Source organism: Anguilla rostrata, chromosome 7 (assembly GCF_018555375.3).
Source record: "Anguilla rostrata isolate EN2019 chromosome 7, ASM1855537v3, whole genome shotgun sequence".
Lineage (NCBI taxonomy): Eukaryota > Metazoa > Chordata > Actinopteri > Anguilliformes > Anguillidae > Anguilla > Anguilla rostrata.
Genome location: NC_057939.1, coordinates 30,865,165 through 30,892,958, shown reverse-complemented (window position 1 = coordinate 30,892,958; position 27,794 = coordinate 30,865,165). Strand labels below are relative to the sequence as shown.

General features: G+C 43.0%; 2 protein-coding genes across 4 annotated transcripts in view; one reads left to right on the top strand and one right to left on the bottom strand.

Annotated features, from left to right (window-relative positions):
- si:ch211-203d1.3 (protein phosphatase Slingshot homolog 3) overlaps window positions 1-3,354 on the top strand; it is a 57,913-nt gene extending 54,559 nt beyond the window's left edge. For all 3 annotated transcript variants that reach the window (XM_064344063.1, XM_064344060.1, XM_064344062.1), the window contains 5 exons: window positions 192-392; window positions 498-657; window positions 811-915; window positions 1,367-1,471; window positions 1,664-3,354. In XM_064344063.1, the coding sequence (XP_064200133.1) occupies window positions 192-392; window positions 498-657; window positions 811-915; window positions 1,367-1,471; window positions 1,664-1,921 (829 nt within the window). In that variant the 3' untranslated portion in view covers window positions 1,922-3,354. The remainder of the gene's footprint in view (window positions 1-191; window positions 393-497; window positions 658-810; window positions 916-1,366; window positions 1,472-1,663) is intronic.
- Window positions 3,355-6,290: 2,936 nt separating this feature from the next.
- Window positions 6,291-21,345, bottom strand: LOC135259543 (V-type proton ATPase 116 kDa subunit a 3-like). The gene is made up of 21 exons (XM_064344059.1): window positions 21,304-21,345; window positions 20,431-20,553; window positions 20,244-20,322; window positions 19,719-19,867; window positions 19,308-19,403; window positions 18,864-18,925; window positions 17,222-17,348; window positions 16,820-16,902; window positions 15,085-15,178; window positions 14,368-14,580; window positions 13,278-13,428; window positions 13,025-13,164; window positions 9,704-9,861; window positions 9,529-9,619; window positions 9,227-9,345; window positions 8,670-8,883; window positions 8,344-8,454; window positions 7,967-8,056; window positions 7,671-7,791; window positions 7,132-7,303; window positions 6,291-6,671 (listed from the first exon to the last, which is right to left on the bottom strand). Exons 1-21 carry the CDS (start codon window positions 21,322-21,324, stop codon window positions 6,578-6,580), a joined length of 2,508 nt encoding a protein of 835 aa, XP_064200129.1. The 5' UTR covers window positions 21,325-21,345; the 3' UTR covers window positions 6,291-6,577.
- Window positions 21,346-27,794: the final 6,449 nt, after the last annotated feature.

Below are 27,794 nucleotides of genomic sequence, written 5' to 3'. Positions count from 1 at the left end.
TCAGCATCGCTCTGCGAGCATGTGCTTGTGTTTGACATCTATTGCATCTCCCTGCGAGCCTGTGCTTGTGTTTGATATCTTTTGCATCTCCCTGTGAGTCTGTGCTGGTGTTTGATATCTTTAGCATCTCTCTGAGTCTGTAATGGTATATCTTAGCCTATCTGAGTGTTCTTGGTATGGTGTTTTTTTAGGCAGAGTGGACAAGCTGTGTTGGTGCACTGTAAGATGGGTGTTAGCCGTTCAGCCTCTACCGTGGTGGCCTATGCCATGAAGCAGCAACAGTGGCCGCTGGACTACGCCCTGGCCTACGTCATGGAGAGACGTCATGTGATAAAGCCCAACGAAGGCTTCCTGAAGCAACTACACATTTACAGTGGGATTCTGCAGGCCAGGTGTGTGTGTGTGTGTGTGTGTGTGTGTGTGTGTGTGTGTGTGTGTGTGTGTGTGCGTGTGCGTGCGCGTGTCCTCATGTATGTATCGGCTTCTTCTTTTCTTAGTCAGCAGCGCCACAGCGCCCTCTGGAAGAGGAGGAAGTCACGGGAGCTGAGGAAACAGTCCCTGCAGAACCACAAGGAGGAAGGAGAAAGTGAGGAAGAAGAGGTGGAGGAGGAGAGCCCAGAAGAACAGGAAGAGGAAGAGGAGGAGGAAGAAAAGGAGGTATGGATCTGTTAGCACCATCATGTGACTTGGGTAAATAATCCAGTGTTACAGTAATAAACTGCCATTACTGCTCCAGCAGCTAAACTACACTGCTACTCTTCTCTCTCCCTCTTTCCCCTTCTCGCCCCCTCTTTCTCTCTCTCTGCATAGGTGTTCCCAGAGCCAGCTCCTCCCTCTGTCTCCCAGCAGAGTCACCCCCTGACCCCTTTCCCCCGTCAGGACACCCCACTTATGCACCTCCAGGACAGTGACACGGTAGCAGTTCTCTCTACACCTCCACCCCACATTAATCTCACTCTCTCCATCTGCTTGGCAGTACCGGGCCTGCATGTGCAGTGTGGGTCTTGTGATTGGCTGTACAGTCTGCGTGTGCTGTGTGAGTCATGTGATTGGCTGTAGGGTCTACATGCGCTGTTTTGGTCTTGTGATTAGCTGTAGAGTCTGCATGTGCTGTGTGGGCCCTGTGATTGGCTGTACAGGGTCTGCATGTGCTGCGTGGGTCTTGTGATTGGCTGTATAGGGTCTGCATGTGCAAAAGGACATCTGCAGCGACTATTGCAGCAAGTCACATAAATGTGACAAAGTCTTTGAGAAGAACACTTTAACTCTTTGCCTTCTTTTTCTCCATCTCTCCCTTCTCGCTGCATCTCTTTCACTCTCTCTCCCTCTCCGGATGGGCCCCTTTCTCTTCCTCCCTCTCTATCAGGTGTTAAAGAGTCCGAGCCGGAGCAGGAGGATGAACCTGTTCTCCCTCATGCAGTCCATCTGTGAGCAGGATGAGGAGGAAAGCAGAGGGTGCGAGAAAGAGCAGGTGAGGAACGACAGAAGAGAAGAACAGAACAGATAGAGTGTCGTATCTGCTGGAAGGCTCATCCTAGTTCCAGGAGGGGCCTCACAGTCTGGTATCTGTTCCATGTGACTGGCCTTCTATTGAAAAGGCAATCATTTTTTGGAGATGGAGAAATTTTGTGGTGCTCATGCTGTTTTCCCACTTCCACCCAAGCTCCAGTTGGCTGCCACTCAGCGGAGGTCACCAGGGCAACGGAGGCAGGTCCAGAGCCAAGGCCGGAAGGGCCTCGTTCATCAGAGGGCCCACGTGGACGTGTCCCCTGAGCCACGTAGCCAGTTGCCATCCAGGGGTGGGCCCGGGGGGCAGAACAGGGTGGGGCTTTCCCTGCTTAGTAGTGGTGAGGAAGCAGGGGAGAAGAGAGGAGAGGGAGGTAGCGATGGGGAGAGGACTGAGGAGGGGAAGAGTGGGTGAGGTGAGGGGATGAAAAGAGATGATGAGAGAAATAGAGGGAGAGGGAAAACGTTCTGGTCCATGCACTGCACAGCAAACTGCTTAAACCAGTTATCTTCAGGCAATAAGGGAAGTAGTACGTTGTAGGGGCTGTTTAAACACAAACAGTGTGTTGACATGTTATACATAACCATGAAAGAATTGCTAATTAGTCCGGCGACCAGGGGCATTGGAATGTCCAAAACACCTCCAAACACTCCTCCAGCATCCAGCCACTCCTGTAATATTTACAGCAGCACTTGTGTTTATAAAACACAGTATTTTTTACTGCACAATGCTTGTGTGTCTCTGAGAGAAACAGACCCTCGGCACCCTGCCCCAGTGCTAGCCTGCTGTGTATCGCTGGAGTACCTTAGCCCTTACAGTATTACATTGGATCATAGTGTTTTATTGGGAACCCTATCAGCCCCCCCCTCATGCCTGCCTGATGACAGCAAATGCAGTCTTGCTATTCTGTGTCATATGACTGCGTAAAATCGTGCGACCTTTGTCTCTTTCCCTGGAAACATTGACATACTGTAGATGTGGTTTACTGTTTATATTATTACCATTAGAGAACACAAGGGCGCTGTTTTTGCATAGTCGAGACACAATTAATAAATGTATTTTTGTTTCAAGTATTATTTGAACACTCTTATGCATCTTTTTTCCCTCTCCCCCTTTCTCTCTGTCTCACTCCTCTTTACAAAGATCTATGCAATAATACTATTTTAAGCTGTCTTTATTGTAAGAATGTGAAACTACGCTGGAAATGATTACTTATCAAGGCCTTGTTTTTTTGTTTTCACTTCACCCGAAGCGTCCCGCCATCTTGAGCACACGCTGGCGAGTACATCTCGATAACGTGCCACTGATGGAGAGATTGCTTGCCACAGTATATCGAATCCAATGCTCCTCATGGATGTCGTGTGGAATGCAACTGATAACTGCAGCTGTAGTATTTTTAATCTGGCCACAGCAATGTTTTTTTAAAAATACAATAATGGGATCGAAACTTGTTGAAAGCTTTGAAGCACGTTTTTCCACGGTTACGTCACTGTACTGTGCTAGTGCCTTGGATCCGGATCAATGGGTTGGTGCTACAAAATGTCTCAGCCCTGTTTATAGTAACTGTATGGATATTACCATATGTGATGGTGGCTTTTCAGGATTTACCACTCCCCCCCCCCCCACTGTGCCTTACAGCATTGTATTTTCTTTCCCTGTGCCAGGATGTTTGCATGTGCATTTTGTCATGTCTGTGTTTTCCAGAAAGCATTTAGCTGTATACCTGCACACATTTGTTTCTCTCTGTGCTTTGCCAGTGCATGAACCAGGTGTGTGTGCATTAAACCACATGATCTGTAACCAATGGTAAGAGTTTATTAAAGTCTCTCTCAAACAAAAAACCAAAAGTTGGATTCTGTCCCTCTGTACCACACAAAGCAGGACTTTAAACCTCAGCTTTAAATAACTGGACCACAGAGCTGCAGAATAACTGTGGTGTATTTGTGTTTAAAAACAAATTACCAGTTTGGGGTCATTATGAGTTGAAGGGGGCCGTTTGCTTGGTCACTCTCTTTTTATTGGTTAAAAATGTAAATGGTAGTTTGCTGCTAAGGTCAGGGCGAGTTCAGTCTGAATGAGGCAGCCAAAAGAGAAAGAGACGTGTGCACGGAGAAGAGAAAATAAAGTGAGTTGCTTTAAAAAGTTAATCGGTATCGGAGTCATTGATTTAAAAGAACCCTGCATCTCAGGATGTAACAATAACCTTACAGGAAATAATAAAAATATGTTAAAATATAGTACATTGTGATATTGCAAGACTTCACAATATTTTGACAAGCATACATTGCTACATTCAAATACTGTTATATATTTATATTCTTCTCCCACAAAGTATAATTACCAAGAAGCTCATATATTTACAATATATTATACTATGTTAAATTTCTGCAAAAGGCTACTCCTAAGCTGTGAGAGCAGGACCATCGGGTCCAGTGGCAGTGTAGTTCTGTGGTCTAGATTCTAGGGGTTTAAATGTGAGGTGTAATGTCCTGGTAGGTTGGTTGTAGTTGCCCCAGTGTGTCTGGGATTTGCAGTTTGAATCTTGCCCTGAGCCAAGCTATTCTGTATTTCACCATGCTGTATCAAAGTTCCATTGCCCTGGTTCTGGGAAGGTGTTGTGGTCCTATCTATACATGGCTGTTTACATATGTATAAATAAATTGATATATTGAAACAGTATGTGGCCTCCACAACTGTTAAACTACACAGAAAAACCAGCTGCAAATAAGGCTTCTGTGATTTTAGAATATTTTTTAAATTATGCTGGATAATACTGTGATAATGGGACTGAAAGCAGTGTTCACAGAAAACCAATTTAAAAACACTGCATGGCCAAAAGAATGTGGACACCCCTTCTAATTAATGGGATCGGCAACTTCAGCCACACTCATTGCTAACAGGTACATAAAATCAAATATGCAGCCATGCAGTCTCCACAGACAAACACTGGTAGTAGAATGGGTCGTACTGAGGAGCTCAGTGACTTTCAATGTGCCACTGTCATAGGATGCCATATATCCAAGTTTGGCAAATTTCTGCCCTGCTCGAGCTGACCCAGTCAACTGTAAGTGATGTTATTTTGAAGTGGAAACGTCCAGGACCAACAGCAGCTCAGCTGCGAAGCGGTAGGCCACACAAGCTGACAGAATAGGACTGCCGATTGCTGAAGTGCGTAGCATGTAAAAATCGTCTTGTCCTCAGTTGCAACATTTGCTACTGAGTTCTAGACTGCCTCTGGAAGTAACGTCAGTACAAGAACTGTTCATTGAGAGCTTCATGAAATTGGTTTCCATGGCTAAGCAAATGTACACAAGCCTAAGATCACCATGCGTAATGCCAAGCATTGGCTGGAATGGTGTAAAGCACACCGCAATTGGGCTTTGGAGCAGTGTAAACGCGTTCTCTGGGGTGATGAATCACGCTTCACGACTGACGGACGAATCTGGGTTTGGCAAATGCCAGGATATAGCTATCTGCCCAAATGCATAATGCCAACTGTCAGGTTTGGTGGATGAAGAATAATGGTCTGGGGATGTTTTTCATGGTTTGGGCTAGGCCCCTTAGTTCCAGTGAAGAGTAAGCTTAATGCTACAGCATACAATGACATTCTAGAGAATTGTGTGCTTCCAACTTTGTGGCAAAAGTTTGGGGAAGGCACTTTCCTGTTTCAGCAATGCCCCCACGTGCACAAAGCGACGTCCATAAAGAAATGATTTGCCAAGGTTGGTGCGGAAAAACTTGACTGGCCTGCACAGAGCCCTGACCTCAACCACATCAAACACCTTTGGGATGAATTGGAACGCCGACTGCGAGCCAGCCCTCATCACCCAACGTCAGTGCCCGACCTTCCTAATGCTCTTGTGGCTGAATGGAAGCGAATCTGTGCAGCCATGTTCCAGAATCTAGTGGAAAGCCTTCTCAGAAGAGTGGAGTAGCAGCAAAGGGGAACCAACTCCATATTAATGCCTATGAATGACCATGGTTTTGGAATGAGATTTTCAAGAAGCACATATGGGTGTGATGTTCGGGTGTCCACATACTTTTGGCCATACAGTGTATCAAGTCAATTCAATATACAAAAATTAAACCCAAAACAAAACCCTATTCCTTATTCAACCCTAACACTGACCTTATTCTACCATAGCCATGTGAATAGACACCGCAGTCTAGACACACAGTCAGGTCTCAGGCTCTTTAGTAGCCTACTATCACATCCAAAACCAAAACGTTGTCTACATTTCACTCTTGCAGAGAGAAAGAGGGAGTGGTGTTTGTGTGTGAGTGGGGGGGGGGGGGATATTCAAGGCATATTAATGCAATATTAAAAATGTGTCAGCCTCAAAAGATTCTGTTTCCGTTCACTGGCACATTTCTTGAAATAACAATCCCACAAGTTTGTCACTGACAGTCTGTTCCCTCCAATCAATCAAGTGAACAGAGCTTCATGTTCAAACCAAGAACGATTATTTATGGGCCCAAAAAAAAACACCCTGTGCTCAGGGGAAGACAACCAGTGACCACTCCGACAGCAGAGAAGCTCCATCGACTCTATCATGGCAGACCTTGGCGGTGTGCTGACTCGACTATACTGATGGTTAAAAAAAGGAACCAGACAGGTCTAAGGGTTTGCATAATTCATTCTCCTGATATTCTTATGTCCTGTCACTAAGGATCAGCATGCATTTAAGCAATGAGCTGCAATGCTACTCCAGTCCTCTCACGAAGGGCTGACTCACCAGAGAAACCCGAATACATGCACACAAAAAAGACAATGAACGCTCTCTGACACACTTTCAAATGTTTAATGCAAATTCAACAAATAAAAAAAAGGGAACATGGCGTTATATTGAAAGAAACGTGGGTTGAAAAATCTTCCAGTGTTTTTGTGATTTGCACCAGTGAATCATATCTTAAATGATGTGTAAAAAAAAAAATAATAGCCTCAAATAATATCAAAATTTAATCTGTGACAAGAACAAACAATCAGTCTTAAGTATGTCATCAGGACCACATGATCATAAGTACAAAGAAAATAATCTAGTAATTTGAACTTTTAATTGGCAACCATTATTAATTGGTTAAGGAAGCGTTTATTATCACAGAGAAGGAGAAGGGGTTGAGTTTGTAGCCCGTTCCGCTGTAGAATTTGTTTTGAAATTCCACCCTGGAAGAGAAAAACATTAAATGTTATGTAGCAATCACAAGGAAACAGACACCAATAACACTACAAGCAGAACTCCAACACCACAATACCTTAAAAGACTGAACCATGAACATTAAATCAGGGAAGAGCAGGCAGGTCTCAAACATTTGCCAGGACATCCCTGTAGAATCACTGTATAACCTTTGACCTGGGTTACTAGGTACGAAGTCCGACCTGACCACAACCTCCAGATGTGAAACACAGCACCCCAAATATACCCTCAATCACAATTATTTACCTCTATCAGCCTCTAAGAGAGACATGTTCACATGCCTGACCAATCTGCCAGTAAATCAGGCAGGCTAACATCAATGACCAAACAGCCTGCAACACTGAGATGATGGTCAGCTGTGGTGACATAACGGACAAAATCAGCTGTCTCAAATCTCCATAACCATGGCAACTAGACAGCGTCTCTCACCAGTGCAGACGAAGCGCGTGCAGGAAAGCGGAGAGGCCCTCCATCACCAGCAGGATGCCGACAGTGAGCAGCGCAAAGAAGGAGAACACCACCGCCAGCACCACTGAGCCCACGTAGCCTTGCTGTTGAAATGGGATCCTCATTACCATCACCCACAGCACCTCCGATAGCTCTGCAGCAAACACATTACACACACATTACACCATCACCCACAGCACCTCTGACGGCTCTGCAGCAAACACATTACACACACAATGCACCATCACCCACAACACTTCTGACAGCTCTACAGCACACATATTACACACACGTTAAACACACATTACACACACTTTACACAATCACCCACAGCACCTTCGATAGCTCTGCAGCAAACGCATTATGCACTCATTACACCATCACCCAAAGTAGCACCAACAGCTCATCAGCACACACATTACACACGTTAGACACACATTTTACACCATCACCCACAACACCTCTGACAGCTCAGCAGCACATAAATTACATACTGCACACATACATACACACACACTCACGTGAGTGTGCCAGGCTGAGGGCCCACAGTCGTAGGTAGGAGGCGGTGTTGGAGATGCAGCCCAGGCAGTACTCTATGGTGTGGATGGCCTGGTGCATAAACACCTCAGACATATTAAACTCCTGGAGAGAGAGACAAAGAAAGGGAGGAAGAAATGAAGTAAAGAAAAGAAAAAGATGTATTGAGGGAGAAAGAGAGATGAGGAAATATAAGGCAGAAAAGGCTGAAAGTGTAAACCCATTTTAAGCCTTTTCAGTGACAGCCCCAAAAACAGTCTTTTTCTCTGTCCTTCCTCACCTTCTCTGGTTCACCTTGCCTTCCCTCCTCTACATCTCCAGGCAGGGCATTGATGGAGCCACTTTCCGACAGCAGAGAGCGCCGTTCACCCTAAGAGGGAAACACAGCAACACACCACATCCTTAGGATCCATTTCTCTCACTTGCTCTAATTTGGCAAGCAGAAGATTTCTATCAGCTTGCTCACATTTGGCAAGCTGAAGATTCTCCACAAGGGGGAGTTATTCTGACTCAAGCAGCCGAAATTCAGGGGTGCTATGTAAGAGTGGTGTTTCGCTGACACTGTGTCCTCGTTATTTGATCCACACTTAAAAACACGCTCAGACACTCACAAATTTTTAAAAATGCACTCAGTCACTCCCTAACTCAGTAACTCACTGTGTGGCGGGGTTTGTTTCGGTGCCTGATAAGAAGGTGTACTGGCTTCCCCAGGAGTAGGACAGGAACCGAGCACACAGCAAGTATGACCAGCCCCATCTGTACCGTAAACTATATACACAGACAACACAGTGCGAATATAACCAGCACCATCTGGATTGTAAAATACAAACAGTGAACATGAACAGCACCATGTGTACTATAAACTACACACACATACTGAATATGACCAGTACAATCTGTACTATATACTACACACACACAGCGAATACGATCAGCACCACCTACACAATACACTGTACACACACACACAAACACACACAAACCTGTCCAGAGTAGAGCAGGGGGTTCTCTGCGTTCTGTGTGAACAGGAACATGTCGATAAAGTGAATGAGGAGGCTAGGGGCATTCCTGGACTCTAGTGGCCCGAAGACAATCCATTTATATATGATCATAAAGACCAGATAACCAAAGAGGCACAGCATAAAAACAAGCTCTGGAATCAACACCAGGAACACACTGCTGATCTCCCCAAAGTGCCTGCAGAAAGAGCAAGAGTGACAACGAGAGAGTGGGAAGGAGAGAAAAAGAGAGAAATTGAGCGAGAGAGTGAGAAATCAAGGGAGAAAAAATTAAGCAAACCAGACAAAAATTACCTGAGGGAACGTAGAAGTACAGTGTCACAACATCACTACAACCCTATAACTGAAAACATACTGAAGCTACAGGCACAGCAAGCCACTAAGGCAAAAACTTGTCCCATGTTTATCTTTATGTTTCACATTATTATTATTATATTTTTATGATACTGTTCATACCATTATTGTTACTGTCATAACTATTATTAATTTAACTGACAGACAGACATAAGGAGCAGACTAACGTGTAGTTGAAGAAGGACAAGCAGACTCCAAATGTCATGTGTATGACACCAATGATCACAGACATCTTCATTTTATAGGAGTTGAGGAAGGTCAGATGGTTACTGGCTAATCTCCAGATCTGAGAAGAGAGGGAGGGAGGGAAAAGGAGGTAGAGAGAGAAGGAGAGAGGAATAGTGAGGGAGAGCATATTCTTAATAGTATTCTTTTTTTAAATTTTATTAGTGATGGCAAATGAGACAAAAGGGGGGGGGAGGGACATGTTGACTAAGAAGAAGTGGAAGGGGATAGGCGTGGAAAGTACCGGGTCTATGCCAAAGGGGTATGGGCCCTGAAAGACGCCCTCCACACTAGGGTCCAGCTGAAGATACTGGTACTGCCTGAGGGTGTCATCACTGTGGGACAGAAATACAGCTATGTCCGAATGTATTCATAGCGAGTACGGAATGTGTAATGAATTAGTAGTGTTTATGATATACCTCCAGTTAAAGTGTTGGACCATGGGCTGCAGGTGCCAGCCGGAGGTGAAAGGACTTAGTCCACGGCTGAAGCATTCGTTGTACACGGCTCCAGTGTAGATGGAGAACAGACCCATTAGTAGAATCAGATATCTGCCCCCAAACATCATCCTCCAGATCTACCAGAGAAACAAGTTCAGATCACTCACCAATCAGAATCTACTAGGGGTGCACCGATCACAAATTTTTATGGTTGATTCTGGTTGCCAATTTTTAAAGTATTTTTTCTTTAAACAAAAGGTAACAAAGAAAATATAATGTTGTTTATTTTCTCAATAGGCCACCAATATATTCAGATACTTTCATTATTATTACTATAATTATTACAGTTGAGGACAAAAGTTAACACACTTAGACTAAAGACGTAGACTTTTCTTAGGACCTTTCTCAAGAACAAATTTAAGAAAAAACTTAGGAAGATATTGGTGAATGAGGCCCATTGAAACTCCACACATTTCATGTTACCATACATTTCCTGCGTTAAGTCAATTAGGGTATCTACTTTATTTCCATAAGAGGTCATTTCAAAATAATAGCTAAGAGACAGATTTTTTTCAGCTTTTATGTACTATATCAGGTTTTCAGTGGGTCAAAAGTTTACATACACTTTGTTAGTATTTGGTGGCATTGCCTTTTAATTGCTTAACTTGCATCAAACGCTTGAGGTAGCCTTGCACAAGCTTCTCACAATACTTTTTGCCCATTCCTCCTGACAGAACTGGTGTAACTTAGTGAGGTTTGTGAGCCTGCTTGCTCAGACATGCTTTTTCAGTTCAGTGCACAAATTTTCTATGGGATTCAGGTCAGGGCTTTGTGACTGCCACTCCAATACTTTCACTTTGTTGTCTTTAAGCCATTTTGTTACAACTTTGGAGGTATGCTTAGGATCATTGTCCTGCTGGAAAACCCAGTTGAGACCAAGTTTTAACTTTCTAGCTGATGTCTTGAGGCGTTCAGTATTTCTAGATAATCCTTCTTCCTCATGATACAATCTATATTCTGAAGTGTACCAGTCCCTTTTCCAGCAAAACACCCTCACAACATGATGCTGCCACCTCCATGATGCACAGTTGGGATGGTGTTCTTTGGATTAAAAGCCTCACCATTTCCCCCTATACATAGCGCTGATCATTATGGCCAAACAGTTCACTTTTTGTTTCATCTGACCAGAGAACACTCCTCCAAAAGGCTAGGTCTTTGTCCTGGTGATCACCTCCAAACTTCATTCTGGCTTTTTTATGCCGGTCTTGGAGTAGGGGCTTCTTCCTTCCTTCCTTTCAGGCGATGCCGATGCAGAATTTTCTTAATGAAGGATGTAGATACTTTGGTACCTGATGCCTCCAACTCCTTCACCAGTTCCTTTGTTGTTTGCCTTGGGGTTCAGTTGAACCTTTCGGACCAAAGTTCATTCAGCCCTGGGGGTTAATTTGTGCCTCCTTCCTGAACGATGCAGTGTCTGTGTGGGCCCAAGATTTTTATATTTGCATACAATTGTTTGTACAGATGCTCATGGTACCTTCAATTGTTTGGAAATTGCTCCCAAGGAGGAAGCAGACTTCTGGAGGTCCAAAATTTTTTTTCTGAGGTCTTGGCTGAGTTGCTTGGATTTTCCCATGGTATCAAGGCCAAAAAGGCAGTGGCTGTAAAGGCAGGCCCTTAAATACAGCCACAGGTGCCAATTAACTCCTAATTATGACAATTGGCCAATCAGAAGCTTCTAAAAAGTCATTACATCAATTTCTAGAATCTTCCAGACTGTTTAAAGAAACAGTCAACTTGGTGTATGTAAACTTTTGACCCACTGGAATTATGATATAGTGAATTAAAGCTGAAATAAATCTGCCTTTAATCGACTGTTTTAAAATGACCTCTGCCCAAATTGACTTGCCAAAAGAAATGTATGGTAGCGTGAAACGTGCAGAGTTGTGAAAAACTGAGTTTGAATATCTTTAGCCTAGGTGTATGAAAACCTTTGGCCACAATTGTATTAATAACAGCATTATTGTTATATTGTTGTCGCAGCCACACAGTGAAGGAGCTCTGATTCAATGTGGCTAGATCTTTTCTCAAGTGCTTCCAGTAGAATGCGTTTTGACGGCTTCACACCATGATCTGTGCCAGCGTTTATCTAAGGAGACCCTTCAGTGCAACGATGAACAGAATGAACAGAAAATCTGTTACACTCCCTGCGAAAGATTCAATTTCACTAGTAAGCTCCTCAAAAGATGAAAGTACAGTCAACATGTCTTACCTGTAATATGGATTGCTTTTATTTATTTATTTTTATTTAACTTTTATTTACCCAGGGGAGGTTCGCTGAGCACGGATGCTTTTTTGCAGCAACGCCCTGCTTCACACTCATACACATTCACACCTGGGAGCTGCCCAGTACAACCACAATCCTCTATTGTTGGCCACTGAGCAGCTCCACTGGAGCGAGAGAACATTTTTTTAGCCAATTAAATCAGGGGATGAAGGGTGGTAAGTTTTTGCGAGAGCCAGATCTGGGATTTTAGCCAGGACACCGGGGAACCCCCTACTTTTTGCGATAAGTGTCATGGGATCTTTAATAACCACAGTGAGTCAGGATCTCAGTTCGACGTCTCATCCAAAAGACGGCATCTCCTACAGCACAGTACCCCCGTCACTGCACTGGGGAATCGGGGTTTTATTTGACCAGAGGGAAGAATGCCCCCCTGCTGGCCCACCAACACCACTTCCAGCAGCAACTCAGTATTCCCTGGTGGTCTCCTATCCAAGTACTAACCAAGCCCACACTTGCTTAGCTTCAGCCAGTCGGCAGGAGCAGAGTGCGTGGTACTATGGCTGCTAGCAATTTTTTGATAAGATAATGTTGAAAATCCAAAATAGCCGATTATATTTATTTGAATCGAAATACACAGACGAAGAGTGAAATTAAATGTGCGCACAAAATAATGTTACTCACGGTTAATTTTGCTATTTTTATTTTTTAATTCCACAAATAAATTTCATATTCTTTTTCACTTCCCAAAATCTTATGCCAGCACTTGACAATAAAGTAGTTAAGTAAAGTAGTATCAGAACAGATAAGATTGATGTAAAATATTACAAAAATAAGAAATATATATCAGCAGTATTCCAATGCAGCATGTGCATGGACGCTGTTCACATCATAAAACCCATAATACAGATCGCCCAAAAACCGCCTGGTTCCGATCCACGTGCAATCGATCGGTGCACCCCTAGAATCTACCATGGAGAGATCAGGGTAGGTGTACAGGGTTAGGGGTTGGTCGTTACCTCGTTTGTGTTGTTCCTCAATTTAGGGTCCTTCTCCTCCAGGACCATCCACAGTGCCACCACAGTCATGAGAAGACCATGCCCCACGTCCCCAAACATGACAGCAAATAAGAAGGGGAAGGTGATTATAGTATACACCGCTGAGAGAGAGGAGAGAGAGAGAAAGGTGAGTTACCTGTGTTAGATACTCCACTCTGACCGTAAGGTGAGTTACCTTGGTTAGATACTCCACTCTAACCCTAAGGTGGGTTACCTGGGTTTACCTCTCTGTAGCTGGCCACGCCATAGGCATCCACAATGCTCTGGAATCCAGCAGTGAAGGAGTTAGTGGTGAAGAGTGTGGGGGGCGCAGTGGGGGAGGGGAGACGGTTGTAGAAGGACTCCACCCCACTACCACTCATCCTCTAGGAGAAGGAGAGAGAGAGACACACAGAAATAGACGGAGAGAGAGGTTTTTTACTATTAATGTCATGAGTTCTGTTATTATAATAATAACAATAATAATAATGTAATGTGCGGTCATGCAATGAGAGATAATTTCAGCAACAATTCAGGAGACTGAGTCCACATAATCTCCAGTCGTCAGTGTCTCATGCTTTCTTATCTCTCTCTCTCTCTCTCCTCCTCCTCTCCCTCCTCTCTCCTCTCCTCTCTCTCTCTCTCCCTCTCCCCCTCTCCTCTCCCCCCTCCCTCTCCCCTCCCTCCTCCTCCCTCCCTCTCCCCTCCCTCCCTCCCTCCTCTCCCTCTCTCCTCCTCCTCCCTCCCCCTCCTCCCTCTCTCCCCCTCTCCCTCCCTCCCTCTCCCTCCCTCCCTCTCCCCTCCTCCTCCCCCTCCCTCTCCTCTCTCCCTCCTCCCTCTCCCCCTCTCTCCCCCTCCCCTCTCCTCCCTCTCCCCCCTCCCTCTCCCCCCCTCCCTCTCCCCCTCTCCCCTCCCTCCCTCTCCCCCTCCCTCCCCCTCCCCTCCCTCCCCCCTCCCTCTCCCTCCCCCCTCCCTCTCCCCTCTCCCTCCCTCCCTCTCCCCCCTCCCTCTCCCCCTCTCCCCCCTCCCTCTCCCCCCCTCCCTCTCCCCCTCTCCCTCCCTCCCTCCCTCCCCCCCTCTCCCTCCCTCCCTCTCCCTCCCTCCCTCTCCCTCCCTCCCTCTCCCCCTCTCCCCCCTCTCCTCCCTCCCTCTCCCCTCTCCCTCTCCCCCCCCCTCCCTCCCTCTCCCCTCCCTCCCTCCCTCCTCCTCCCCCCTCCCTCTCCCCCTCCCTCCCTCCCTCCCTCCCCCCCCCCTCCCTCCTCCCTCTCCCCCCCCTCCCTCCCTCCCCCCTCCCTCCCCCCTCCCCCTCTCCCCCTCTCCCTCACCGATCCTTCTCTCAGAGCGCTCTGCAGCGCAGGTATCTGGCTGATGGGGCACCAGGCCTCCGCGATAAGGCACTTGTCCGTGACGGACGGGCTGCAGAGGTTCAGAACCATCTGGACCGCCTTGCTTTTCTGGACCCGGACCTTCCACTGGGGTAGGACAGCCACCGCACGGGCCAGCAACTGCTGCAGGTAATGCTCCGTCTGGGACAGCACCTGAATGAAGGCAGGTAAAAAAAAAAACCGTTGTATTTGTTTTTTAAATTTGGCATCTCTGATCCCACCCAAATTTGGAATGTCCAATTTACAAACCATGAGCATGCTTCTACATGGCCCCTGCTGTTGTCTTGGGAGAGTGAAGGCAATCCACAGTTCTCCACTGAAACGCAAGCCGCACACGCACCACAGCCGCAAGCCGCACACGCACAGAGAAGGGGCAGAGGAGACCCATTCATACTTGCGCACAGATAGCTAGCCATGGATGCCCGAACAGTCAGAAGAAATTGCTTGAGCAATGAAATATACTATATCCCAACTGGCTGTATCCCTCACATATTTCTGAGCGACACAAAACCAATTATGTGCCACTCCTGTGGGGCTGCCGGCCACAGTCGGCAGTGGCAAAGGTTGGACTCCTTCTGAGACCATGGTGCTCACTCATGTGCTGTAATCTATGCTATGCTGCGGGCAGACACTGTTCTGGGGCCACTGGTCTCTCACCGTTTTAATGTCTTTGATCCTGCCCTCCAACCCCTGTAGAATCTCCATCCTCTCCGCAGGGCTCTCTGGGTATGCAAAGGTGTGAGTGTGGAAGCTGTGTATGTGAGTGTGTGTGCATGCATACATGTGAGTTTGCGTGTGTTTGATAAACAAAGAAAAAGAGAGAGAAAAACTCAACACCATGGCACAGATGTGATACACTTTCATGGCACATTAACCTTGAGATTATTAATCACGTGTGTTTATATTCCTAAATAATCATCAGCTCCCATCAGCTGCACATACTGTAGGACAGAAACAGGGTGCTACTGTCAGAGCTTGAAAACAAATATATTATATATAATATTATTTTTAGTGGGGCAGCAGTCATTCTCTGAGATGCACATGGCTATTGGCCATTGTATTAATCAATGTATTAATGTAGATAGTTTAATTGTATTAAACTATCTACATGAAGCCCACCCCCATCACCACCCAGACAATATCACACTGTGTTACCAATTAATAACTTGGCACGGTGAATACAACACCATGACAACATAACTACGTTTGAACTGTTTGAAATAAGGATGTGATAAGAAGAAATCCCGTCAGAAGAGACGCAACTTTCAAATTGCTCACGGCACCACAAGCAAATAATTTGATCACCTACAGGAATTTACATGATGTAAGGCCGCAACATAGGTCAATGAAATACAGGCTTTATAAACTGTTTAATCACATCCAACTTAATTGATTTGTATATAAACGGATGACAATGTCAGCTTTATCCATGTTAAGATAGGAAGTCATATTTTGCATTAACAAATCCACTGAGATAACACCCAGTAGCACTAACCTTTAGAACAAAATGATACCACTCACTTTTGTCATGACACAATCGGGCAACCGCGTGGCACTGGGGCCAGAATTTGTTTTAATAACATGCACTGACTGACCTACTCATTTTGAGTGAGAAAATCGAAGGCATAGACAAAGCATCACCAATAATTAATTAGGCTATGCAAATTACGACCATCATGATATAAATGAAATGTGTCTTACCCTCGAATGTCTTCTTCTTCAACTTTCACTTAGCAAAAGCAGTCACAATAGGCTATCCACGAATTCCAGCTTCCTGAATTAGCCATCAATAAACTAAAGCGCACTCAGGAATTGCTGTGCCGTTGTGGTGTGTGTAGGCCTACTAGTTGGCAAGCTACTAGCAGTTGCTGGCTGCAGCATTTCTGGTAGTAGCATTAGCAGCTAGCAGCAACTCAAAAAAACAAAACAAAACAAAACCAACTGATGGAGGGTTACATTACCTTCTGCAGAACTGCTGCCAAGTCAAACCTCTCTCTGTTAATTCAATTTACGCTTTGCAGACCCACTTGGATGATGCTGATCCATTGTGTCCAGCAAGAAAAAAAGTTTGCCTAATCTCGTCAAATCAAACTGTCTAGCAGTCTAGATGTAAAATCTCAGAAAATAAATACTGGCTACTACCACCATGATTTTGCACCACCACACAGGAAAACGTGATGCAAGCATTTATTAAATTGCATGGAATGAAAAAAAAACATTATTAATGGTTGCCTAAATTTTCACTTAAAGTTTTAGTTCATTAACAATAACGTTGATTTTGTTTCGGTTTTTGTCTTTTTTTCTGCAAAAATGCCTTTCGTTTCAGGTTTTCATTTCATTTCAGTTTATTTTCAAGCCCCAGGCACCATCTAAAGACTCATAAAACACCCACCAATCACAGATCTTCTTCACCTTCTGGCCAATCTGGTCCCCCCAATAGGAGATGAGGAAAACTGTCCACTGCACCATCTCCCCCTTTGATTGGTGGAAAAGCAGTCAGGTGATCAAGATGGGGAGCAGATGCTCTCCTCCTTTCCACCCCACTACCCATCCTTCATGCTCTTTTTTCCCTCTTTAACACACACTCTGTTGCCTAATGTCAGTTTATAACAGCACTGCAGAAATAAAAATGTGAAGGAGTGAAATCTAAAGTAGGACCCTAATCTCTCACAATGATGATGTGAAATCTACAACGACACCCTAATCTCTCACAGTGAAGGAGTGAAATCTATGGTAGGACCCTAATCTCTCACAGTGAAAGAGTGAAATCTGTGGTAGGACCCTAATCTCTCACAGTATCTGGAAGCTCCATCTTCTCTTCCATCTCCCGAAAATCCACGATGATGTAACCACGACAAGCTCGCCATAGTAACCGTTCAAATGCTGGGGCTTTCCAAGGGTGGACCACACCTGCCACAAAACTACCAATGTTAAAAAAAAAAAAGTGGTCAAAAAAAGAGTGGACAGATGAAAGAGGAAATGAAACAGAAACCAGATGCAGGGCATTAAAAAAAACAATCTTCTCTTAATACCATATTTTAACCAAGAATAAGATCAAATGTGTTAAAAGAGAAATAAACACAATGGGCCTCATTCACCAACCTTTCTTAAGAAGAATTTTATTCTTAAAACCCACTTACGCAGTTTTCACGAAGATTCTGACATTCACCTATGTTTTCTTATTTGGGATTTGTTCTTAGGTCAGAACTGAATCTACCCACACTCAAGAGCACAGCGTTTTCTTCAATTCTACAGTTATATAATATTATAGGATTTAAATTACAATAATATTTTTATCATTTATAATATTTTTAATAATTATTTTAATTATTTTACAAAGCATTAAGGTGCCAGGTTCTGCCTCACAGGGTGGTTGCCTCAGCGGGAGTTCATCTGTAAATAAATGATAAAAATCAAACCATTGTAGTGACCTTTTATTTTTGGGGGTTTCAATTATGCCATGTTTGATCTATACTGCAAAAGCAAATGTTTAAATTTTGAATACAAACTAAGCACTTAGGTAACACTTTTTAAACACATGGACATGTTGAAGAAGAGAACACATATTCAGAGGCGTCACAACGGGGGTGCGGACCGCACCGGGTGACACCATCAGGGGGGGTGACACCAAAATGACTGGCAGTAAATTTTTTGTGCAGTGTTTTGTGCCACAACGGGTTTACTCCGATGCAGTTTACTGCCGGTTGATTTAATTAGCGGTATTAATGTGACGAGAAGCGCTTTGTTGTTTGAATGCATAACACACCCACTCCCACTCCCACCAGAATTTCTTTTTGTTTTTTTTTTGCCACTTGACAACAAACCATTTTTTTTACTTCATCAGTCATGTGCCATTTTCCGGATACAGCGCTCACTGAACGAGTAATAGCATCCCATGCATCTTTTTTTTGTGTGTGTGTGTGTTATTTTATATTCATTACTGACGACGCTAATAAATATGACAGGTCGTTTGCTGTTCACTTCCTGCAGCAATACCTCCACTTCAGAACTACTGAAGTTTTTCTTACGTTTGGAGTCCGGTGCTCCACCGTCTTTAGATTTTTTTTGGGGCATTATCGACTTTGCTCTCAACTTTTACTTTCGATTTCTGTGTGTGCACACGGCCCTGCAGTCTCATGCCCTTTTATGGAGATATGCTAATTAGGAACAACTGGCACGCGCTTTCCATTTACGACGACAATGGGATTCATCATTTAAGAACACAGGTACGAACAATTCTGCGGTTTAAGCATAAATCGTAAATCTGACTTAGACTTTTCTTAGGACCTTTCTCAAGAACAAATTTAAGAAAAAACCTAGGAAGATATTGGTGAATGAGGCCCAATGTTCTATTCTTTGGCCAGCCACAGCACTGCACAGCCTGATAGAAAAAATGATGCAATTAAGAAGCAGTGATTTGACCCATCACAACTGACCTGAGTCGGATGTCCTGTCTGTTGTCCAGTAAGCCTGAAGATTCCAGGCTGGGGGGTGGGGCCTGGTTGGGCAGGATAGGGGAAAGCAGGAGAAGCCATATGTTAAACAAACACAATTACTTGCTTTAATTCTGAGACCACTAAGCTAAAGTTAAGTGCATTTATATATTTGTCTTGCTTTTTTCCCTCCACACTCCTGAGATATCAGAGTAGCATTATGGGACACTTTACACACGTTACTGGTCGACATTCCAAACATGTTTGTCACCCAGTTCTGGCATGTTCCGACAAGTTCCTCATTTACTGGAAACAAGCTTCCTGCTAATCTGGGCCAATTTCCGCCCCTGCCAAACTACAGGCCCCAAGTCCCCACACCAACACAGAACAACCACAAATGGTGTACTGAACTCGCTGCAAAGCATGTTGGGAGTTGTAGTCCCTAACCTGTGAGGCGGTAAGGGAGTGCGTCTGTGTGAGCACTCCTCTGTACTGACTGAGCTGGGTCAGTTGTGCCCGGAGGCTGTCTCTGTTCCGAGAAACCTAGAAAAAGAAAACATAAAACAATGATGAGACCAGGGTACTCAGCTTACAGTTTACCTATAGTCTATAGTTTATAGTCTATAATCACCCAGTGCCTGCAATTTTAACTCCAGTCCTGGCGGGCCACAGTGCCTGCAGGTTTTTGGTGCATTTCAGTACTTCAGTGCTTAAAGACTAAGCTACTAAGTGGCTAAAGAATCCACACACATTGTATCTGAGGCTGAAAGCCAGCTGCTGATTGAAAGCAAACCAAACCTATGTCCCTCTCCATTCTTGACCCCCCACCCCCAACACCTGCACCCACCACCCCCACACCTCTTTCAGCTCTCTTGCAAGTCTCTCGCTCTCCTCCTCAATGGTCAGCAATTCTCTGGGCTGGGGGGCTGACGGGGCAGGACAAGGGGGTGGAAGTGGACCCTCCAGGGGGGGTGACAGAGAGCGGTTAATTTCCTGTTCAAGGATGGCTGGAGAAAGAAGGGATGGAGGGAAGGTTGGGGAAAACAGAGGAGAGAAAAGGAGTGATGGAGGAAGAAAGGAGGTTAAAACAGCCCAGGACACATAGGAGTTGGCCTTAGGTTGAAGCTGCACTCTGTTGGGACTGCAGGGTGGATCATCCTGTTTAGGGACTGTTCTAGTGCATGGATGGGCCCCGCAGACTGGTACTGAATCTGGGCCGTGCCAATACCAAATGCGGCCGGCAGCCCTGCAGGGCATCACACAATCTGCACCCAGGAATGGGAATGTTTCAGTTAGATGGGAAGACAGCATCTCAATATCACAATAGTGATCCCGGCTGGTTATTCTGGGAAACAGCAGGAAAGAACTTAAAAAAAGACTCACAGAAGGTCTTCTCCATCTCCTCACATCTTCTCACCTCACCCACAAACTTTCTCTGAAATGCATTGACATTTGGGTTCAGCTGAGGGAAAAAGAGAGAAAGAAATTGTTTACACCTCATTAACAAAATAAAATCACACAAAAGCACTATAAACATATGCTAGATGCTTGTTAAAGCAAACAGGCTCACATCTCTGAATTCAACCAATCCCAGCTCTCCCAGTTCACTGACACAGTTGTAGGCTGATCCTGATTGGAGAAAAAGCTGGACAAGACACACCTCCTCACTGCGAAACAGCGCACCCATATTAATCTGTAACAGAGGTAATGGGGAATTAGGATAGACTGAGTGTGAGAGTACTAATACATGTGCTTCACTTTCATTCTTTTCAATTTAATATTTATTTTTGGGCAGACAGACAGACACACACACTGTAACAGTGAGTATCTTACATAATGACTAAATTAAAATCAGGAAAGAGGTAACCGAATGGAGATTGACACCACACACAAACACATCTGGTTCACTCATACAAGTCATAAGATCCAGCAGTATAGCAAGTGAAACAGCTGACCTCAACAAATATACACTCAGAATCGCATATATAAACGCATACAGTAAGAATCATGCATACTTACATAAGTACACACCTGACCTCCACACACATACACGCAAGCAACACGGGACACAGTTACATGCATGAGTAAGCACATACATTCAACAGTCGTGTGTGCACACATCCAAAGTCCATGAGAGGAGAATTAAAGAACAATGATTGTGGGACTACCTGAACAAGGTACTTGAACTACACTGAGGCAAAAAATAAATAAATAATAGCAAAAATGTCAACTATGCCAGCCACCCTGGATAAAGGGTGTAAATGGACTGGTAAATGGACTGCATTTATATAGCGCTTTTATCCAAAGCGCTTTACAATTGATGCCTCTCATTCGCCAGAGCAGTTAGGGGTTAGGGGTTAGGTGTCTTGCTCAAGGACACTTCGACACGCCCAGGGTGCGGTTTGAACCGGCAACCCTCCGACTGCCAGACAATCGGTCTTACCTCCTGAGCTATGTTGTGCATGTAATAGCAGCTTCCAAAATTCTATTGAGAATCAATAAAGAAAAGAGTGTTTATGCTTAAGGGGTAATGTCAGAATGATACACTGGGGCGGTTTAACGCAAAAAGTGCCACGTCAGATTATATTAGCCCAGTGTCCAATTATGAGCGCCAGAATGGAAACTCCATTTCATAATTTCTATACCCAATTTACTGTCGGGCTCGTGCATGTTGTAACAATTTCCGCGGGAACCAAAAATGAAAGATCCTTATTTTTCTCTAAGAAAAGTAATAGCAGTCTTGTAAATAAAGTCTTGATCTGTACTTCCCTCAATTGCACTTCCCGAGTGTAACGACTAACCAAGACAGCGGCAAACAGCACATTGACCTCCACTGTTATCAATTCTACTCTTTATGAACACCCTGCCATATCACTCTTCGCAGTCATTTCACTCTACAGTACATGGAAAGCGAAATTATAAATACAGTTTGCAAAGACGATGTTCGTAGTCCATGGCTGGATAGAGAGCCCCCAAATACTGTAGCACTCGTGAATACATTTGCCAAATCGGAATAACAGTTCGTTTCACTGTGGACGGTTTCGATTCCCTTTTGGTTCAATTCAGACAACATATGGCAGCAGCTATTCATCTTAAAACCACTTCAAATGACCAATAAATGTCAGCTAATGTTACTATTAACTTTACCATTTAGTAACTGCTCAGTCATAGCTTCGAAATTTTATTCAGTTAGGCATAAGGTAGCCGCGTTGGCGAAAATCCACTAAGTAAACTATAAGGGTACAAAATGGGTAACGTTTCACTTCAAAGGCGCTGTAGTCCACTTTGCACAAAAGCTAAGAGATGAAAGAAAGTCAACATCAGCTATGGTAAGTAGACAATTGACCTGTTTGTTTTAGCTAACTGGTGAGTGATTTGGCTCTTCGATAAACAAAACAAAGTTTTGTTTTTCACTGACTGTCGAGACTTTGAGAACAACCGAAAATAAGTTATCTAGCTAAAGCCAAGTAGCGATTTCGTTGTTAACTTCACAAACAAGCTAATGTTAAGTAATTATCCTAGAATTGTTTATAGCCAGCGACACTCATGAATTCGCTCGTGTGTGCAGTTTTCAGAGTACCTGAAAGCACAGCAAGCCAGCAAGCTAACCTTAACTTAACCCTATGGCCACTCATCGCTGAATCTAGCTGCCATTCAGATGACTAACGTTAGCAATCTAGGCAACCAGCAGGGAAACACGTAAACCCTACCTCCCTCTTCGCTCCGCGTATCGCTTGTACTCTGATTCTGAACGTTAATTTCAACCTCGGTCAAGTAGGCTCAACATACGAGTGAAACGACGTTGGTAACCAGCTGAAGAAGTTAATCGCATACTTCCTATTTTTCACCGTAGTCACGTGATTTTGATAGACACTTCCTGTTTTTCGCCGTAGCCACGTGATTTCGCGGCATCCATAGAGCTAAAAGGGGAACTTCTTTTTTTTTTTTTTTTGCAACTTTCAATACTTAACGAATTACATGTTCAATAAGTACAGCATACATTTCAAAACAGTATTGAATGGAATCTTCAAGTAGAGAAAGGAAACATTATCAAAAGTAAAAAATGAAAAAATAAAGTTAAAAAAAGACATACCTTGTCTCAATTTCCGTACTATTTTTTCATACAAATAAAAATTGGATGTTCAGGGGAGAAATTTTCTTTGCTGTTTTGGCTTTTTTTTCAGGGTATCCAAGTATAATTAAAATGTGGAGTTGAATGCCACAACGTTTCTGGTTCAAAATTTGCCACTGTGAATATGATATTTACCAAGATATAATAATAGATTGATGAAATGGAGTATTTAATTATTAGAAAGGTAATTTTTCTTTACCCCAAACACCACATGTTCAAAGGTTAAATTAAACGGTATACAATTATTGTATACATAGCGCATTATATCAGCCCAAAACGTTCTGCTATAATTGCAGTCCCAAAACATATATGACAAGGTTTCTTCTTGACTATTACAAAAACAACAACTGATAATCAATATAGTTCCATTTGGTATAATATGTTTTTTACTGGATAATATCTATGTAGAATTTTGATACGATATTTCTTTTATCTTGTTAGTTAACAAATATTCTTTCACTAAGATCCAAGTCCATTTCCAGTTTATATTCTCATAAAGGCCATTCCAGTAAAAAACAGCTGGTGAGACAGTTGTTATATTTCTTAGGATTATGCTTCTGATGTGTTTGTTAGTTGCTTTGTTACGTACTATAGAACAATCGGCATCAATATAGATATTTTTAGGGTCCAGTGAAGGCATTCTTTACCTTTGGGAGCAGATAAGATAAGTCTTATTGCCCCATTGAGAACTGCATCAAATATAATGGCATAGTCCTTTGGAGGGACTGGGAAGTTGTGTACTGTAATAAAATCACTGTATGAGAGAAGACAACCTTTAGAATCAATATACCTCTTTCAAACCATTTCTTATTAAAACGTGTCTTGTTTTTAAATGTAATATCTTGGTTATTCCGAATGAAGTAACTATGAGGTGAAAGTTGTGCTTGTATATAAATGACCAGCTTAATAACCTTTGTTTATGGAAGAGAGAGTTTCAGTGGGATTTTGGAAATATTCTAATTGCATGTTAATAAGAAGAATAGTCCTCCAATTTCATTAAAATAATATTTGGTATTATATTCCAAATCGATGTTGGATTTTTATGCCTCCACGATGGCACAGCTGTGGCCGGAGGCATTATGTTTTTGGGTTGTCCGTCCGTCCGTCTGGATTCTTGTGAACGCGATATCTCAGGAACGCCTTGAGAGAATTTATTCACATTTGGCACAAACGTCCACTTGGACTCAAGGATTAGATTTTGGTGGTCAAAGGTCAAGGTCACTGTGACCTCATGTCCGTCCCATTCTCTCATGAACGTGATATCTCAGGAACGCCTTGAGTGAATTTCCTCAAATTTGGCACAAACATCCACTTGGACTCAAGGATGCACTGATTAGATTTTGGTGGTCAAATGTCAAGGTCACTGTGACTTCACAAAACACGTTTTTGGCCATAACTCAAGAATTCATATGCTAATTATGACAAAGTTTCACACAAATGTCTAATAGGCTAAACTGATGAAGTGATTACATTTTATATCCAAACTGGCTACTGGCTGGCGGAGGCATACAACCGCGAGGTGGTATTTCTAGTTTAAATATGCTTTTGTCCACTTAATTTTAAAAGTGTTGTTCAGTGTTGAGAAGTCCAGTACCTCTAACCCTCTTTTGGATATTGTTCATTAAAACACTCTTTTTTATATAGTGGATTTTTTTTTCCCAAATGAAGTTAAAGATCATGGCTGCGTTTCCGAGTTTCGATGTACCTTAACGTTTTACGAAGGTTTCTAAGGTATACCTTTCAAAGGGAAACCGCTTTTTTATGAGTGTTTCCCAGACTATACCTTAACAGTTGCCTTAAGGGACACTTCCAAAGGTACGTCGTAGTTTGGAGCTGGCCTTCACTGTGGTGCTGAAAAGTTTATCAATCGATACCAAGCGAATCGATTGTCTCACTTGTAAAGGCTTATGAATTACATTTTAATATAACAAGTGTTGTCATAATCATTTTACATCAATCTAATATTGCAGAAGAGGAAGCTATGCCTACTAAAGATCATCTGCTAATCTCTTTAAGAGTCAAGACGAGACCTTGAGATCCTTTCAATAAATACGTACATATAGGCTACAAAAGATAAAATAAAGAGCATCAATTGGGACATTTAAGCCATAGCCTGGGACTTCTTGGAAGCCCAGTAAAAAGGATATAGCCTACAAATGGGTGAATTAATTTGTTCGTATTGAAACAAAGGTCTAATGTTAATTTGTTTTTGTCACACAATATATAGGCAACTGTAGCAGTATATCCACTGATTCCCGCTGACTTTTCTCTGCAGTGAAAAAATGATCGTAGATGAAAGGCAAAAGCGCGTCTGTCGAAATTGATCATGATTAATTCTATACCGGGTATGCCTTATTAGGAGGTGTGAGCTAAAGGAAGGGGATGTAGATCATTTGACTATGTTTGTTCATTATGAGCCACCGTACCTGTATGAGTGTTTATGGCTAGGCCAATCAACGTGCTCTAGTTCCCTCTAGTTCGGTCATGCAAGTAGACTCACTCAACGTCGGCTTTGCTCGCACAGGTTTTACATTCTTAATTAACCAGCGGTTTGTTCCAAGTCAGTGCGATCATTGACTTACACACAAACAAACTAATTTCTACAGGGTATGCAGTCAGAAAAGCCATATCCTCAGTTAGCTCCACTACATATAAATTAAAGTTTAATTAAGTTAATATTAAACTATCTAGCTATCTATGTCATTTTTGCATGCAGATGTGCTACTAGATGCGCACTGTAGTACAACTGTCGATTTGAAAAGCAAAATGTTGGCATGATAAGGCTAAAACTGTGACAGGATGAGCGGAGCACATCGCTAAGGGACAGCTTACGAGTGCCTCAGACTACCTTTTAAAGGTATACCTTTCAGAAGGTATACTTTAGCTAAGGAGGCACTGGGAAACAGCTCGACGCACGCAGCGCTAAGGAGGCTCTGGAAAACGCAGCCCATTTTATTTATTTTTATTGCAGTAGTCCATGAGTACATCCATTCCTAAAGCTGCATAGATTCGACATGATAGGCCTTCTGTTTTTGTTATTAGTGACCAACCTATCATAGATAAGTCATAGATAAGTTTAATGGATATACCCTTAATACCACTGCTCCTAATATGATCTGTCAATATTTGCATAGCAAGAAGAGATAAGGGGCAACCTTGACAGAGACCTCTTCTAATATCAAATCTTCTAAAAGAACCATGGCGCAGTTTTATTGATGTCATGGTTTGGGGTGTATTGGCCATCTTTGCCACCCTTGCCTCTTTAATTAGTCAATTAAAGGTTAATTGACGCACCTGTTCTGCGTTCTTGCCACTTTTGGCTTAATTTGGATCACCTGGTCCCACCTATATAAGCTCCGGCTGACGTTCAGTCGGGGCTTCTGTGTAAACTCGCATTTTCATAGAGCCGGTAAGGTATAGAAAAAAACCGTCAAGAGAGTTTGTCTCAGTATTTAGACTTTGTTCAAATATTCTACAAAGGTCTCTTTATTAAGGTTTGTATAGGTCTGTTTTTAGGGCACAAAGTTGCCGGCAGACCACCTTAGGCTTTCTGTTTGTGGTGGTGACTCTTATCAGTCCTTTTGCCTTTTGGGCTGTTTGTTTTTGAGAGTTCACCTCCCCATGTTTGCACTGTTACATTACAGCCTTTGAGTTTTTTCTTTATTTTCCGCCCTTGGGGTTTCTTCAGGGTTGTTTTCTGTTAGCTGTACTCGGCTGGACTGTTTGTCCTAGGAGTATTGTTTGCTTTAGGCTACTCTCTTCTTTTTTTTTTTTTTTTCTTTCTTTTTGGGTCTGCGGTTCCGGGAGATTTCCTGTGGGACCTTTCTGTTGAGTTTGCTCTCCATTCCTCAGTCTTCCTAGACCTTGTGGCTAGCTCACCTGTGTGAGTAGCTTTTAGTTCGCTATTCGGTCGCATCTGGTTCTCCGACATCCCACGCCCTCACAATTGAACTATTGCTTTTTTATATAATGGTTTAATGGCCTTTAAGTGTTTCTCCATAACCAAAACGTTCTAATGCCTTAATCATAAAATATTCTATGGTGTCAAACTCTTTATAAAAGTAAAAAATAAAAAAAGAGTAACTCTTCATTTATTAAATATGAATAGTGTAATATATCTAATGTGAGTAATATTATTGGTGATACATCTACCAGTCATGAAACCTGACTGAGTTTCCTCTATAATATCATGAAGTCTTTCAGTTTTTTTGCAAGGCATATGGCAATTATTTTATAGTCATTTTGTAAAATGCTAATAGGTCTTCAATTATCCAATAAAAGTTTATCTTTTTGTGATTTGGGAATCAAGCTATAAGGCCCTGAGTCTTGGTTGGGGGAGGTCTTAATTCCCGAAGCTCTCTATGTACACTTTAAGAAGGAAAGGCGATATTTTCTTTGAGAATTTCTTGTAGAAGTCAGCAGTAAGACCATCAGTGCCTGGGGACTTATTTAATTTCAGCTTACAGATGGCATCATCGATATAACTTATTGATGATTGTAGATCACATAAATCTCTATTTAGCTAATTTTTAAATATCTTTAATTGAATCCATGAAATTGTTGGTGTCATTTTTTTTATGAAACTGCTCACAATGGTTGAAATTTTATTTGGGTCCTTAGTTATTACATCATCTTTCTTAAAGTGATCTCAAAGATTTCAGTTTCGTTCTCTATGGCGGTGCCAATGGCGAGAAGCGGTAATTGCAGGTGTGTTTTTTGGACCTCATTTCCCATAGATCCAACTGGATCCAACCAGTGTCGCCTGTGTGACGTCAGTCAGTTGGCACGCCAACTATAACACT

What these genes read in the sequence shown, in the direction of transcription:
- LOC135259543 (XM_064344059.1), bottom strand. Translation starts at nt 21,324, where the DNA reads ATGCACAACATAGCTCAGGAG. An exon ending in TGCACAACATAGCTCAGGAG is followed by an intron (nt 20,554 to 21,303) that starts GTAAGACCGATT and finishes CCTCTGTTACAG; the next exon opens with ATTAATATGGGTGCGCTGTT. An exon ending in TGAGGAACAACACAAACGAG is followed by an intron (nt 9,862 to 13,024) that starts GTAACGACCAAC and finishes TTTCTCTGGTAG; the next exon opens with ATCTGGAGGATGATGTTTGG.